A 12,519-nucleotide genomic window follows, 5' to 3' on the forward strand; every position below is an offset into this window, starting at 1 on the left:
CTTACGTATTTTTAAATACTTTTATTTAACAGTATTCGCTCTTTGTTAATGTCTTAATTGTCATACCTACTTAGAGTAATGATGATGTCTACCTTTTGTATGTTGGCCTGAAAACTCTAAACCAGGAGTCAGCAAACTTTTGTAACAGGCCAAATAGTAGATATTTTAGGCGTTGTGGGCTATATTCAGTTTATGTTGCATATACTCATTGGTTGTGTTGTTTTGTTTTGTTTTTTTCCTTTACAACCTTAAATGTGGTTCTTAACTCAAGAGGTCTACAGAAATTGCCATAGGCCGGCTTTGGCCTGTGAACAATAGTTGGCTAACCCGTGCTCTAAACTTTTAACCTTTTTGGGTTTTTTTTTTGGTTCCTCTAGCCCTGAATTTTCCATTACGTTTTCTTGTACTGTTAAAATGCATTGCGTGGATACTAGACTGTTGTTTCTGTCACATTGATGGATAATGATGTATACTTCTTACTTTACAGATAGGTTCATTATCTCTTCATTGTACCATAGATGAGAAGCGGTTAGCGGGCTATTGTCAAGCATGTGATGTTCTTGTCCCTTCTGATAGTACATCTCAACAATTGACTCCATATAGTCAAGTCCATATTTGTTTGAGATCTGGCAACTATCAGGTAAGATGTATGATGGGGATGTAATAGGGTAGTTGAAAAGCTTTGGAAACCAGACAGAAGGGAGTTCAAATTCTGGCATCACCATTTACCAGTTGTATGATTTGGGGCAAATAAAACAGATTGGCCTCTAAAATGGTGGTAATAATTAACTGATTTCTTAGGCTCCCTATGAGAATCAAGTGAGAAGTTATAGTTTATAAACTAAGTGCACTATACAGATAATGACTCATTTTGATAATATCCTTTTTTGAAAGTATAGAATTTGCCCATGTTAAGTAAATTCTTTAAGAAACTCTGTAAGCAGAACTTTTAATTTTTCAAATTAAAGGTAGAGAATTGTTAGTTTTGTGGAGCCTTAAGTCTTGTGTCTGACTTAAAAGTATGGCCTTGTAGCGCAGCCTTTTTTTTTTTTTTTAAGATTGTATTTATTTATTTGACAGAGAGATAGTGAGAGCAGGAACACAAGCAGGGGGAGTGGGAGAGGAAGAAGCAGGCTTCCCGCTGAGCAGGGAGCCCGATGAGGGACTCAATCCCAGGACCCTGGGATCATGACCTGAGCCAAAGGCAGACGCTTAATGACTGAGCCACCCAGGTGCCCTAGCGCACGCAGCCTTGTTAGCCACTACAAATATTAAGACTGAAGAAGAAAGTGAGCTAAGTATTGTTGGTATTTGGATGGTCTGTTACAGAGCTTGCTTTACCAATGAGTCTGGTCGTTATCTCAGTTTTACCCATGCAAAGGGCTTAAATTAGTCTCAAGATTTTTATTGCCTCCTTTGGGTATATATTTTTAGTTTTATAATGAAAATCACTGGGAATTAGCATTTGTACGTTTAAAATCTTTATTGGAAAGCCTTCATTCTAGAAAATGAGTAGAGCCTTCATGTTAACTCAAACTAAGAGTCATGAAATAACAAAGCTACAGCATATCTTTAGTTTTGTCTCTACAAATGGACTTTTAGCCGAACTTTTTATTTTATTTTTCTTTCTAATTTTTTTAAAAGATTTTATTTATTAGAATGAGCATGAATAGAGGAGAAAGGGAGAAGCAGGTTCCCCACTGAGCAGGGAGCCCGACTCGGGGCTCAATCCCAGGACCCTGGGATCATGACCTGAGCTGAAGGCAGACACTTAACCAACTGAGCCACCCAGGCGCCCTTTAGCCAAGCATTTAATTAATTTTAAATAGAATTTTTTTTTAAGATTTTATTTGTTTAAGAGCAAGAGAAGGAGAGACAGAGAGTATAAGTGGGGAGGAGAGGGAGAAGGGGGTTCCCCACAAAGCAAGGAGCCCGATGCGGGGCTTAATCCCAGGACCCTGCGATCATGACCTGAGCCAAAGGCTGACGCTTAACCGACTGAGCCACCCAGGTGCCCCAAATAGAATCCACCCCCCCCCCCCGCCGACAGAAAATAGGAGAAGAGAAGGGATAGTACTTCCTCCCTCACCTCTGCCCCCTTTTCAAATTCTGCTTTGCTTTAGGGAAGAAAACTAAACTTAAAGACAGATTAGATACAGATGAATTTATTTAATATCTTTTAGTTCTATATCCCTAGTACAGACTTATGGAGGGTGGGGATCACTTATGGTAAGATATAGAATCTTTTAAGAAGCTCTTCGGAGTGGTAAACCTATGTAAACAAGACCTTAGAAACATTACTCATGGATAGGCATAGGTTAACTGAATATAAGGAAGAGCCAATTTTTTTTTTTTTTAAGATTTTATTTATTCATGAGAGAGGGAGAGAGAGAGAGAAGCAGAGGGAGAAGCAGGCTCCCAAAGAGCAGGGAGCCCGATGCGGGACTCGATCCCAGGACCCTGGGATCATGACCTGAGCCGAAGGCAGACGCTTAACCATCTGAGCCACCCAGGCGCCCCGGAAGAGCCAGTATTTGTAAATCAGAAGGTATTGTAATGAGTAGCTAGGAAGAGGAAAATCGCAATTTTATTGCAACACTGAAATTTATCATTTCAGTTATATATACACAGGAGTATAGTAGAAATCCTATTCAGCCTGTTTTTACAAATAGGGTTCTCTATATAAACTGTATAGTTTTTGTGCTGATCAAGTAGTTACTTGATGGCGCCTGGTGGCTCAGTCAGGTAAGCATCCAATGCTTGATTTTGGCTCAGGTCGTGATCTTGGGCTTGTGAGATCCGAGCTGCGTTCCAACCCCGCACTGGGCATGAGCCTACTTAAAATTCTCTCTCCCTCTGCCCCCAATGAATGAATGAAAGAATGAGTGAATGTAGTTATTTGAACAGCTGTAACAAATGTGTCTTCTCGCATGGGGGAAGAGGCTGTCTTTCTCTGTATAGGCATACACTGTTCATGTTTTGCTATGGAGGTGAAACAGTGTTGCTCCGTGGTTGTGAAACCACTTTTGTCAGTACTTTTGTGGTGGCAGCAGATAAGTTTTAAATGTTTCGGCATTCCTCTTCCCTTTCTCCTTACATTATCACTCCTTTTTCCTCCTCTTACATTGCTTGATAAAGAGCCGAGACAAAGTCTGTATGGAATGATACAGGTATTTTCTGTAATTCACTAGCTTCTATATTTGAAAACATTTAAATTTATTATAATTGTTTCTTTGCATACTTTTTCCATTTATTTTAACTGCTTTAGTATTTTTAGAAGTTTGTTGTATGAACCTGTTTAAAGTGGATGAGAAGCATTTTTACAACTTTTTTTTTTTTAAGATTTTTAAAAGTTTATTTATTTGAGAAAGTGAGCACAGAGGGGGAAACAGAATCCCCACCGAGCAGGGCTCGATCCCAGGATCCCGAGATCATGACCTGAGCCACCCAGGCACCCCATGTTTTTACAGCTTCTAAAAGTATACCTGAATTGCTTCTTATAGATTGATTTCTTCCTTCACCTCTCATTTTGGTCCATGATCTTCAGTTTGAAAAGGCGGGGTTGGAGGGTGGGTGGCTATTTTTATCCTCAATCTAATTTTAAAGTTTTAGAAAAGATTTTCCTAGTAAGATATTTTCATGATTTTCTTCAATATATATTTTCATTAGAGAAAGACTTTTTTCTTTTTGGAAAGACTTTTAAAGTAAAGAAACTTTGCCATGATTTTTGAACTGGATGCAATTTTATGCCTGTGTTCTAGGATGTAGTAAAGATTTTCATTGAAGATAACTTAACCTTCAGTTTACCTGTCCAGTTCCGGCAGTCAGTACTAAGGGAACTCTTCCAGAAAGCGCAACAGGGGTAAGTAAGTAAATTGAAGAATTACATTCTTATTTTTGGATAAAAGAGCAAGTGCAATTTGGGTTTATCAAAAATGTACCTCCAAATTACCTCTAAGTCTGTGACAGTAGTTTCACCTTTATTAGTAAATGGGAAATTAACACAGCCCAGAGGAGCCACTTTAATGTTCATCTAAGCCATTTTAAAAGCACTTAGGAAAAATTAGCAGAATTTGGTTCTATTACCTAAGCTGTAATTAAATCATCCATGACAGATTTAAAACTTTTCTGTTCTGCTCTATCCCCACCCTTGACATGTGCTTGAATAACTTAAAATCTTAGCTCTCAAGGATAAATAACTCATTCTTGTGAATTTGGTTTTGTAATATATACCTTTCTTTTATTAAAAAGAAATATTAGTGGGTCTACTTCTGTATTCTACAGAAATGAAGATCTAGATGAAATCTGTTTTAAAGTCTGTGCCTGTAACACAGTCCGTGATATATTGGAAGGTAGAGCGATTAGTGTTCAATTTAACCAGCTATTTCTTAGACCTAATAAAGAGAAAATAGACTTTCTTCTTGAGGTAAGACTTTTTTCCCTTTTTGATTTGTTATTTTGCTGTAAACTTACCAATGACTTCTTAGTTGCCAAATCCAGTGCCCTCTTTTCTCTCTCCATCTGACTTGTAGTGTTGGATGCGCCTGACCTCTCTCCGACCTTTTCTTCTGCTAGAGCTCTTTGCTAGTTCTCCATTACTGGGTTTTCCTTGGTCTTTCATCGATGTCTCTTTTTCTCTCCCTTTAGTGTTTCTGTTTACAGTAGTTTTGTTTTTGGCTCACTAATCTTCCCATATCATTTTTTAATTATTTAAAGCTTCAGTCACCTGTTGACTAAACATTGCCAAGTCCTAACTCTAACCTCTTCCGTGAGCTCCAGAATCTGTGTTCGTGTTACATCTTTCTACCTCTTTAACTGTCTTGATGTAACAGACATTGAGAAAAATACATAAAGCACAATTAATACCACTTAGTTCCAAAAATACAACATCGCTAGGGCGCCTGGGTGGCTCAGTTGGTTAAGCGACTGCCTTCGGCTCAGGTCATGATCCTGGAGTCCCGGGATCGAGTCCCGCATCGGGCTCCCTGCTCAACAGGGAGTCTGCTTCTCCCTCTGACCCTCCCCTCTCTCATGTTCTCTCTCTCTCTCTCATTCTCTCTCTCAAATAAATAAATAAAATCTTTAAAAAAAAACAAAAAACAAAAAACAAAAATACAACATCGCCAACACTCTAGAAGTCCTTTTTATGCCCTTTACCAAACCCTCTCCATCTCCCCTTGAGGAAACCACTGTCCTGCCTTTTGTGATAATCTTTAAAGAATATTCTTTAATTTGCCTGTTTTGAACTTTATAGAAATGAAGTTGATACAAAATGTATTTTTTATTTTCCTTCACGAAACATGTTTATTGGATTTTTTCCAAGCTGTATGCATTTATAGTTGATTTTTTTTCATTGCTGTAAGATGTTAACCCCTTAATGGATATATGATTTGCAACTATTTTTGACCTTTTTATTTTGTTGATGGCTTTCTTTGCTATGCAGAAGCGGATGTAGTTACATCTGTCTGTTTTTTGTTTTGCTTTTGTTGCCCTTGCCTTTGGAGTCAGCTCCAAAAAAAAAAATCATTAAGACTGAGGTCAAGGAGCTTATTACCTATGTTTTCCTCTAGTTTTATGGTTTCAGGTCTTATATTCAAGTTTTTGGCCATTTTTAGTTAATTTTTGTATATGGTATGCAGTAGTGGTCCAATTTCATTCTTTTGCATGTTGCTGTCCAGTTTTCCCAACACCCATTTGTTGAAGAGATTGTCTTTTTCCCCGTTGGGTATTCTTTTCTGCTTTGTCATTGACCATATAATTGTGGGTTAATTTCTAGTCTTTCTGTTCTGTTCCATTAATATGTGTGTGTTTTTGTGGCAGTACCATACTGTTTTGATTATTATAGCTTTGTAATAGAAGTTGAAATCTGGAATTGTGATGCCTCTAGCTTTTCTTTTTTGAGACTGCATTTGTCTTTTCAGGGTTTTTTGTGGTTCCATACAGATTTTAGGATTGATCTAGTTGTGTGAAAAATGCTGTTGGTATTTTTTTTTTTAAGATTTTATTAATTTATTTATTCATGAGAGACAGAGAGAGAGAGAGAGAGGCAGAGGGAGAAGCAGGCTCCCAAGGAGCAGGGAGCCCGATGCGGGACTCGATCCCAGGACCCTGGGACCATGACCTGAGCTGAAGGCAGACGCTTAACCATCTGAGCCACCCAGGCGCCCAATGCTGTTGGTATTTTGATAGGAATTACATTAAATGTGTAGATTGCTTTGGGTAGTATAGACATTTTATTTTATTTAAGATTTTATTTTTATTTATTTGACAGAGAGTGAGAGAGCACAAGCAGGGGGAGCAGCAGAGGGAGAGGGAGAAGCAGCCTCCCTGCTGAGCAGAGCGCCTGAGACACGGGTCTCCATCCCTTGACCCTGGGATCATGACCTGAGCCAAAGGCAGACACTTAACCAGCTGAGCCACCCAGGCGCCATATTTTTAAATTTTGAAAAAAACTTTAATTCCAGTTAACATACAGTGTTATATTCGTTTCAGGTATACTACTGTATAGTGATTCAACAATTCCATGTATTATTCAGTGCTCATCAAGATAAAAGTACTCTTAATCCCCTTCACCTTTTTCATCCATCCCCCACGCCCCTCCCCTCTGGTAGTCCTCTAGATATTCTCTGTAGGTAAGAGTCTGTTTTGGTTTTTCTCTCTTTTTTCTTTTGTTCATTTGTTTAAGTTCCACATGTGAGTGAAATCATATGGTATTTGTCTTTCTCTGACTGACTGACTTCGCTTAGCAATATACTCATTCTATCCGTGTTGTTGCAAATGGCAAGATTTCATTCTTTTTTATGGCTGAGCAGTATCCTATTATATATACCACATCTTTATCCATTTAACTATCAGTGGACATTTGGGCTGCTTCCATAGTTTGGCTATCGTAAACAATGCTGAAGTAAACATGGGGGTGCGTATATCCTTTCGAATTAGTGTTTTTGTATTCTTTGGGTAAATACCCAGTAGTGCGGTTACTGGATTACATGGTAGTTCTGGTTTTAAGTTTTTGAGGAATCTCCATCCTGTCTTCTGCGGTGGCTGCAAAAATCTTAATAACTACCTTGGCTTGTTTGTAGTAAATTCAGCTAGGTCATGGCTTTTTTTTTAAATTGAGATATAATTGATATATAACATTAGTTTTAGGTATATGTTATCTTTTTAAAATACATACTGCAGGATTTAGTTTGTGATATTTTAAGGTCTTTTACATTCGTGTATGAGATTGATACATCTATTTTTTTTTCATGTCCTACCTTTGATTTTGGTACCAAGGTCATGCTTACTTCATAAATAAATTGGGGTACCTTTTTTCTTGCCTGGAAAAGTTCCCATAAAAATGAACTCATTGCTTCTTTAAGTGTTTGGTAGAATTTACCAATGAAATATTTGGGCCTGGAGGTTTTTTTGTGTAAGGGAAGATTTCTGGCATTGCTTCAGTTTCATCAGTGGGTATAGAGGTAGTCTATTTTTCCTGATTATTTTTAAGAGTTTTTTTTTTTTTTTTTTTAAAGGTTTTATTTATTGGACAAAGAGAGAGGGACAGTGAGAGAGGGAACACACGCAGGGGGAGTGGGAGAGGGAGAAGCAGGCTTTCCGCAGAGTGGGGAGCCTGATGTGGGGCTCGATCTCAGGACCCTGGGATTATGACCTGAGCCAAAGACAGACGCTTAACGACTGAGCCACCCAGGCGACCCTCAAGAGGTTATTTTCTAAGAATTTATCCACTTAATCTAAATTTTTTTTCATATTAACATTCTTACTTTATTGATCCTCTCATGAAAAATCTGCACAACCACCACAGATAAAGCCACTGCAGCATCTTTACTCCTTCTGTTGTCCAATCTCCAGCTCACTTCTTTTTGCCAGCACCAACGTTGGCTTTTGCAGTCCCCCTGACTTTCTTCATTCTGTTCTTGCGTTCCTTTTGCTGTTTTCTTGATGTCTTTTTCTTCTCATAAAGGCCATGTCTTGCAAGTCTGTGTTTGGGTTCATTTTTCTTTGCATAATCCAAGGAATCATAAAACATGCCAAAGCCGGTTGTCTTGCCACCACCAAAATGGGTTCTGAATCCAAACACAAATATGACATCTGGTGTGGTCTTGTACATTTTGGCTAGTTTTTCCCGAATTTCTGTCTTAGGTACCGTTGCTTTTTCAGGGTGAAGAACATCAATGACCATCTGTTTCTGCTGAAGTAGTCGGTTAGTCATGAACTTCCTGGTCCGGATAGTTACTGTGTTGTTCATGATGGCGGCGAGGCTTCAAGCAGCCGGGGAGGAAAAGACTAAATTTTTTAAGTAGGCTCCATGCCCCATATTGAGCCCAATGCAGGGCTTGAACTCATAACCCTGAGATCAAGAGTCAGATGCTTAACCAACTGAGCCACCCAGGTGACCCCCCCTTCACCTACATTTTTAAGTTTATTAAGTTTTTAAAATGTCTATAGCATTGGGGCGCCTGGGTGGCTCAGTTGGTTAAACATTTGCCTTTAGCTCAGGTCATGATCTCAGGAGTCCTGGGTTTGAGCCCCGTGTTGGGCTCTCTGCTCATCTGGGGAGTCTGCTTCTACCCCCACCCCTCCACTTGGGCTCTCTGTCAAATAAACAAATAAAATATTTAAAGAAATATTTACAGCATTTATAGAGATGCCCCCTATTTCATGTTTTAAGAATTGAGCTTAATTAACACATTTGTTACATTGCTTATCAGAAGTTAACACCTGTTCCCTAAGTTTCATGACACATGTACAGTGCATCACTATGAATAAGCTATCATGAAAGCATATTCAGGTATTACTTATTATAAGATCGTTAATATAGTGTGGAGCAAAATTATTACGATGTAATAAGCATTTTGCACATCAAGATGTTCAGATGTGCTATATGCTGATAATCTATTCATCTGAGCATAGAACTTTTACAATGCTGTTTCTGAGCATGGTACTTGAAAAATTATTATTATTATTTTTTTTTTTTAGAGAGGGAGGGAGAGAGGTGGCAGAGAATCATAAGCAGGCTCCACACCCAGCGTGGAGCCTGATGTGGGGCTCAGTCTACAATCCTAAGATCATGACCTGAACCTAAATCAGGTGTTGGATGCTTAACTGACTATGCCACCCAGGTGCTCCTTTTTTCCCCTCCCTTTTAATAACAGCTTTATTGAGGTATATCGCATATTGTACTGTTCACCCATTTAAAGTGTACAATCCAGTGTTTTGGTTTTTTAAAGTATGTTCATAGATTTGTACAACTGCTACCTCAGTCAGTGTTAGAACTTTCCATCCTCCCTCTTCTACCCCACAGCAAAACTTCTTATCCATTAGTAGTCATCCCTCATTTTCCCTCAGTCCCTTTAACCCCAGGTAACTACTAATCTAATTTTGTCTCTGGATTTGCCTATTCTGGGCAGTTCATACAAAAGAAAATAATATTTGGTTCCCCCCCTTTTTTTAAGATTTCATTTTAGAATATGATGTGAGCGGGGGTGGGGCAGAGGGAGACACAAAATTCCAAGCAGACTCCACGCCAAGTGGGAAGCCCAACACAAGGCCCTATCCCAGGACCCCGAGATCATGACCTGAGTCAAAACCAAGAGTCATACACCCAGCTAACTGAGCCAACCAGGCACCCCTTTGTGGTCCTTTTTTTTTTTTCCTTTTAAATTGACTTTAGTAAATGTTTTCAAACTTCATCCATATTGTAGCATGTATCAGTGCTCCGTTATTTTTTGTGGCTGAATAATACTTCATTGAATGGATACATTATTCATTGTTCATTTTGTATGTCTATCAGTTGATGGACTTTAGGGTTAAATTCAGTTCATGGCTATTATGGGTAATGCTGCTATGAACATTCTATATTTTTTGTTAACATATTAGGGAATATTTGACAATTTCCAGAGGTTAGGGACTTTTATACTGATTGCTTTATTTTGGTTTCTTGTTAAGTAATATATGGGAGAAGTCTTAATCTGATGAATAAACTCAGAATATTATGAGACTGTTATTTGCAGATAACTGACATTTCCACAACTAGTTTTTGTTTTTTAATTTCAGTTTATTTTTAAAACCTTGGTTACCTTCTTAATCATTGGTTCTATATACTTTAGCTGTTACTGATCAATTCAGCTATCTCAGATGAATCTTCTTTCACTTTTCTGACTGGAGCTACTGTAGAGTTTATCACCTCATAGAATTGGTTAACGTACTTTATACATTCTGGGAAAACTCTATACCGTGCTAGGTAGGTTATTCTTTATTTCATGTAAATACCTGCAGTTGTTGATACATTCCAATCCCTCTCCCCATAATGATTCTTATTCACAGTCTCATCTTTTAAATTACTTAGATAAATCTGTGATTGATATGTGCCTGAAGGAGAATTTGGTTGTTTTTAAATGTAAACTTTCAAACCGTAGGGTATGTTTTTTTAAAGTGCCAATATTCAAATAAAAATTACTCAAATTCCTAGGTATGTTCAAGATCAATAAATTTAGAAAAAGCTTCAGATTCTTTGAAGGGAAACATGGCTGCTTTTCTAAAGTAAGTGCCTTTTTTTCCCCCTTAACTTTCATTACTTTTTGTATTTATCCTGCATGTCTTATAACCAGGCAGTCATTTGCGAGCCAGTTACGTTCAGATTTGTGTAGTGACACAAAATTCAGGATTGATATTACTCTTTTTGTATATTTTGACATTGACTTCACAATTTTAAATAAGGACCAAAAATTTTTTAAATCTATTTCAAATATTATACAGTTTATGAAGTGGTAGTTTGTTAAATGGTTTATTAATAAAGATTGGTTAATATGATTGTTTTTCCCAAACTAAATTATAAACTTTTTTTGTTTTACAATATTTTTACTGATCTAGGAATGTGTGTCTGGGGTTGGAAGATCTGCAGTATGTTTTCATGATTTCTTCACATGAGCTTTTCATTACATTGTTGAAAGATGAAGAACGAAAGCTACTTGTTGATCAGATGAGGAAGAGATCCCCTAGAGTAAATCTGTGCATTAAACCTGTAACTTCATTTTATGATATCCCAGGTTAGCTCTCTAGTCTGCTAGCGAAAATGTTGGCACATTTTGCCCTTCTATTATATTGCCCTTCTATTACATTGCCCCTCAGTGTATTTGAGGTTGCCCTCTCACTTGTTTTAATTTATACTTATGTCAGTAATTAATTAGAAATTTACCAGTCTTTTGTAGTTGTATTTCTGTCTAAGCATTAAATGCCGAACTCTGCTGAGTCTGTGTTTAATGGAGATTGAGGCCTAGTTACATACGAGATTCTAGCTGGGGAAATAGACCAAGGTGATGCTGTCTTGGAGGTAAAAATGAGAGCTGGGAGGGGAGTGGTAAAGGGTCCTGAGACTCACAAAAAGTACAGGCTCTCGTGCATTTCAGCCTACAGTGCTGTGTGACACTGTCTGCTGGCTAAGCATTCCTCTTTGGCAACATGGCTATTTTTGCCTTATTTATTTGATGATTTTTTTCTGTTTTTGCTTTTATTTTATGAATACAAGTAGAAGATGTAGTGTTCTTCATTAATAAGAAACATAAGCTTTAGAGCTTAATACAGGTGAGATAATTCATTTGGTTTAACAAAACAAAATTGTAGCTGCTTTGAACCTCACTAGGAAAAATGACATTAAGACCTAAATTGTTGGGAATGGATTAATGAAGACTATCTGAAAGTCCAGTTGTAATTGGAGATTTTAATGATCTTGGTTTTCTGGGAAGGCGGTGCCTCCACCTTCTCTTCCTCTGCCTTAAAAAAAAAAAAAACCCACATTTTTAGTATTTATTAAAACAAAAATATATTTACACGTGCCTTTATTAACACATTATGTTTGAAAGTAGGAGACTGTCTACATAAGTTAACTTTTTCCATATATTCCACCTAGTTCTTTCCGTGAACCAGTTACGATTTTTATCTTTGTTTATATTTTCATTGTATTTATTTATTAAATGCAGACTTAATACAAACTGTTAGGTTTTCTGTAGGCGGATAAAATTAATATGTAATTTACATTATGTTGAATGAGTTCTGAAGATGAGAGCTGTTTCTCACATATGATACTTACATACACAATTTCTCTCAACAAATTATCATTCTCATATTTGTAGGATTAAGGATTTCTTTGAATTAAGTCATTATTGAAATGGAAATCTGTTCTTTCTTAGCTTCAGCAAGTGTCAACATTGGTCAGTTGGAGCATCAGCTGATACTGTCAGTGGATCCCTGGAGGATTCGACAGATTTTAATTGAATTACATGGTATGACTTCAGAGCGCCAGTTCTGGACCGTGTCTAACAAGGTTAGAAACCCTTCGTCAAGAACAGATAAGAAAATTACACTTATTTTCTGATGTAATTTATTTACAAAACAAAATTAAAAATTTTGTTTGAGAGAATGCGTGCGCGCACAAGTCGGGGAGAGGCTCCGTAACCTCTAAAAATAAGTTTATGTCCTATATATTGTCATAGCATCTCCGTATACTTTAAAGTTGTA

General features: G+C 37.5%; 1 protein-coding gene across 2 annotated transcripts in view; it reads left to right on the forward strand.

The window, feature by feature from the left end:
* Nucleotides 1–12,519, forward strand: part of INTS8 (integrator complex subunit 8) — a 52,166-nt gene that overhangs the window by 13,361 nt on the left and 26,286 nt on the right. Inside the window, exons 8-13 of one of the 2 annotated variants that reach the window (XM_027607663.2) lie at nt 488–640; nt 3,762–3,862; nt 4,261–4,426; nt 10,475–10,545; nt 10,876–11,051; nt 12,192–12,325. In XM_027607663.2, the coding sequence (XP_027463464.1) occupies nt 488–640; nt 3,762–3,862; nt 4,261–4,426; nt 10,475–10,545; nt 10,876–11,051; nt 12,192–12,325 (801 nt within the window). The remainder of the gene's footprint in view (nt 1–487; nt 641–3,761; nt 3,863–4,260; nt 4,427–10,474; nt 10,546–10,875; nt 11,052–12,191; nt 12,326–12,519) is intronic. The other variant, XM_027607673.2, reaches the window with a different exon arrangement.

The sequence above is a fragment of the Zalophus californianus genome, chromosome 4 (assembly GCF_009762305.2).
Source record: "Zalophus californianus isolate mZalCal1 chromosome 4, mZalCal1.pri.v2, whole genome shotgun sequence".
Taxonomy (NCBI): domain Eukaryota; kingdom Metazoa; phylum Chordata; class Mammalia; order Carnivora; family Otariidae; genus Zalophus; species Zalophus californianus.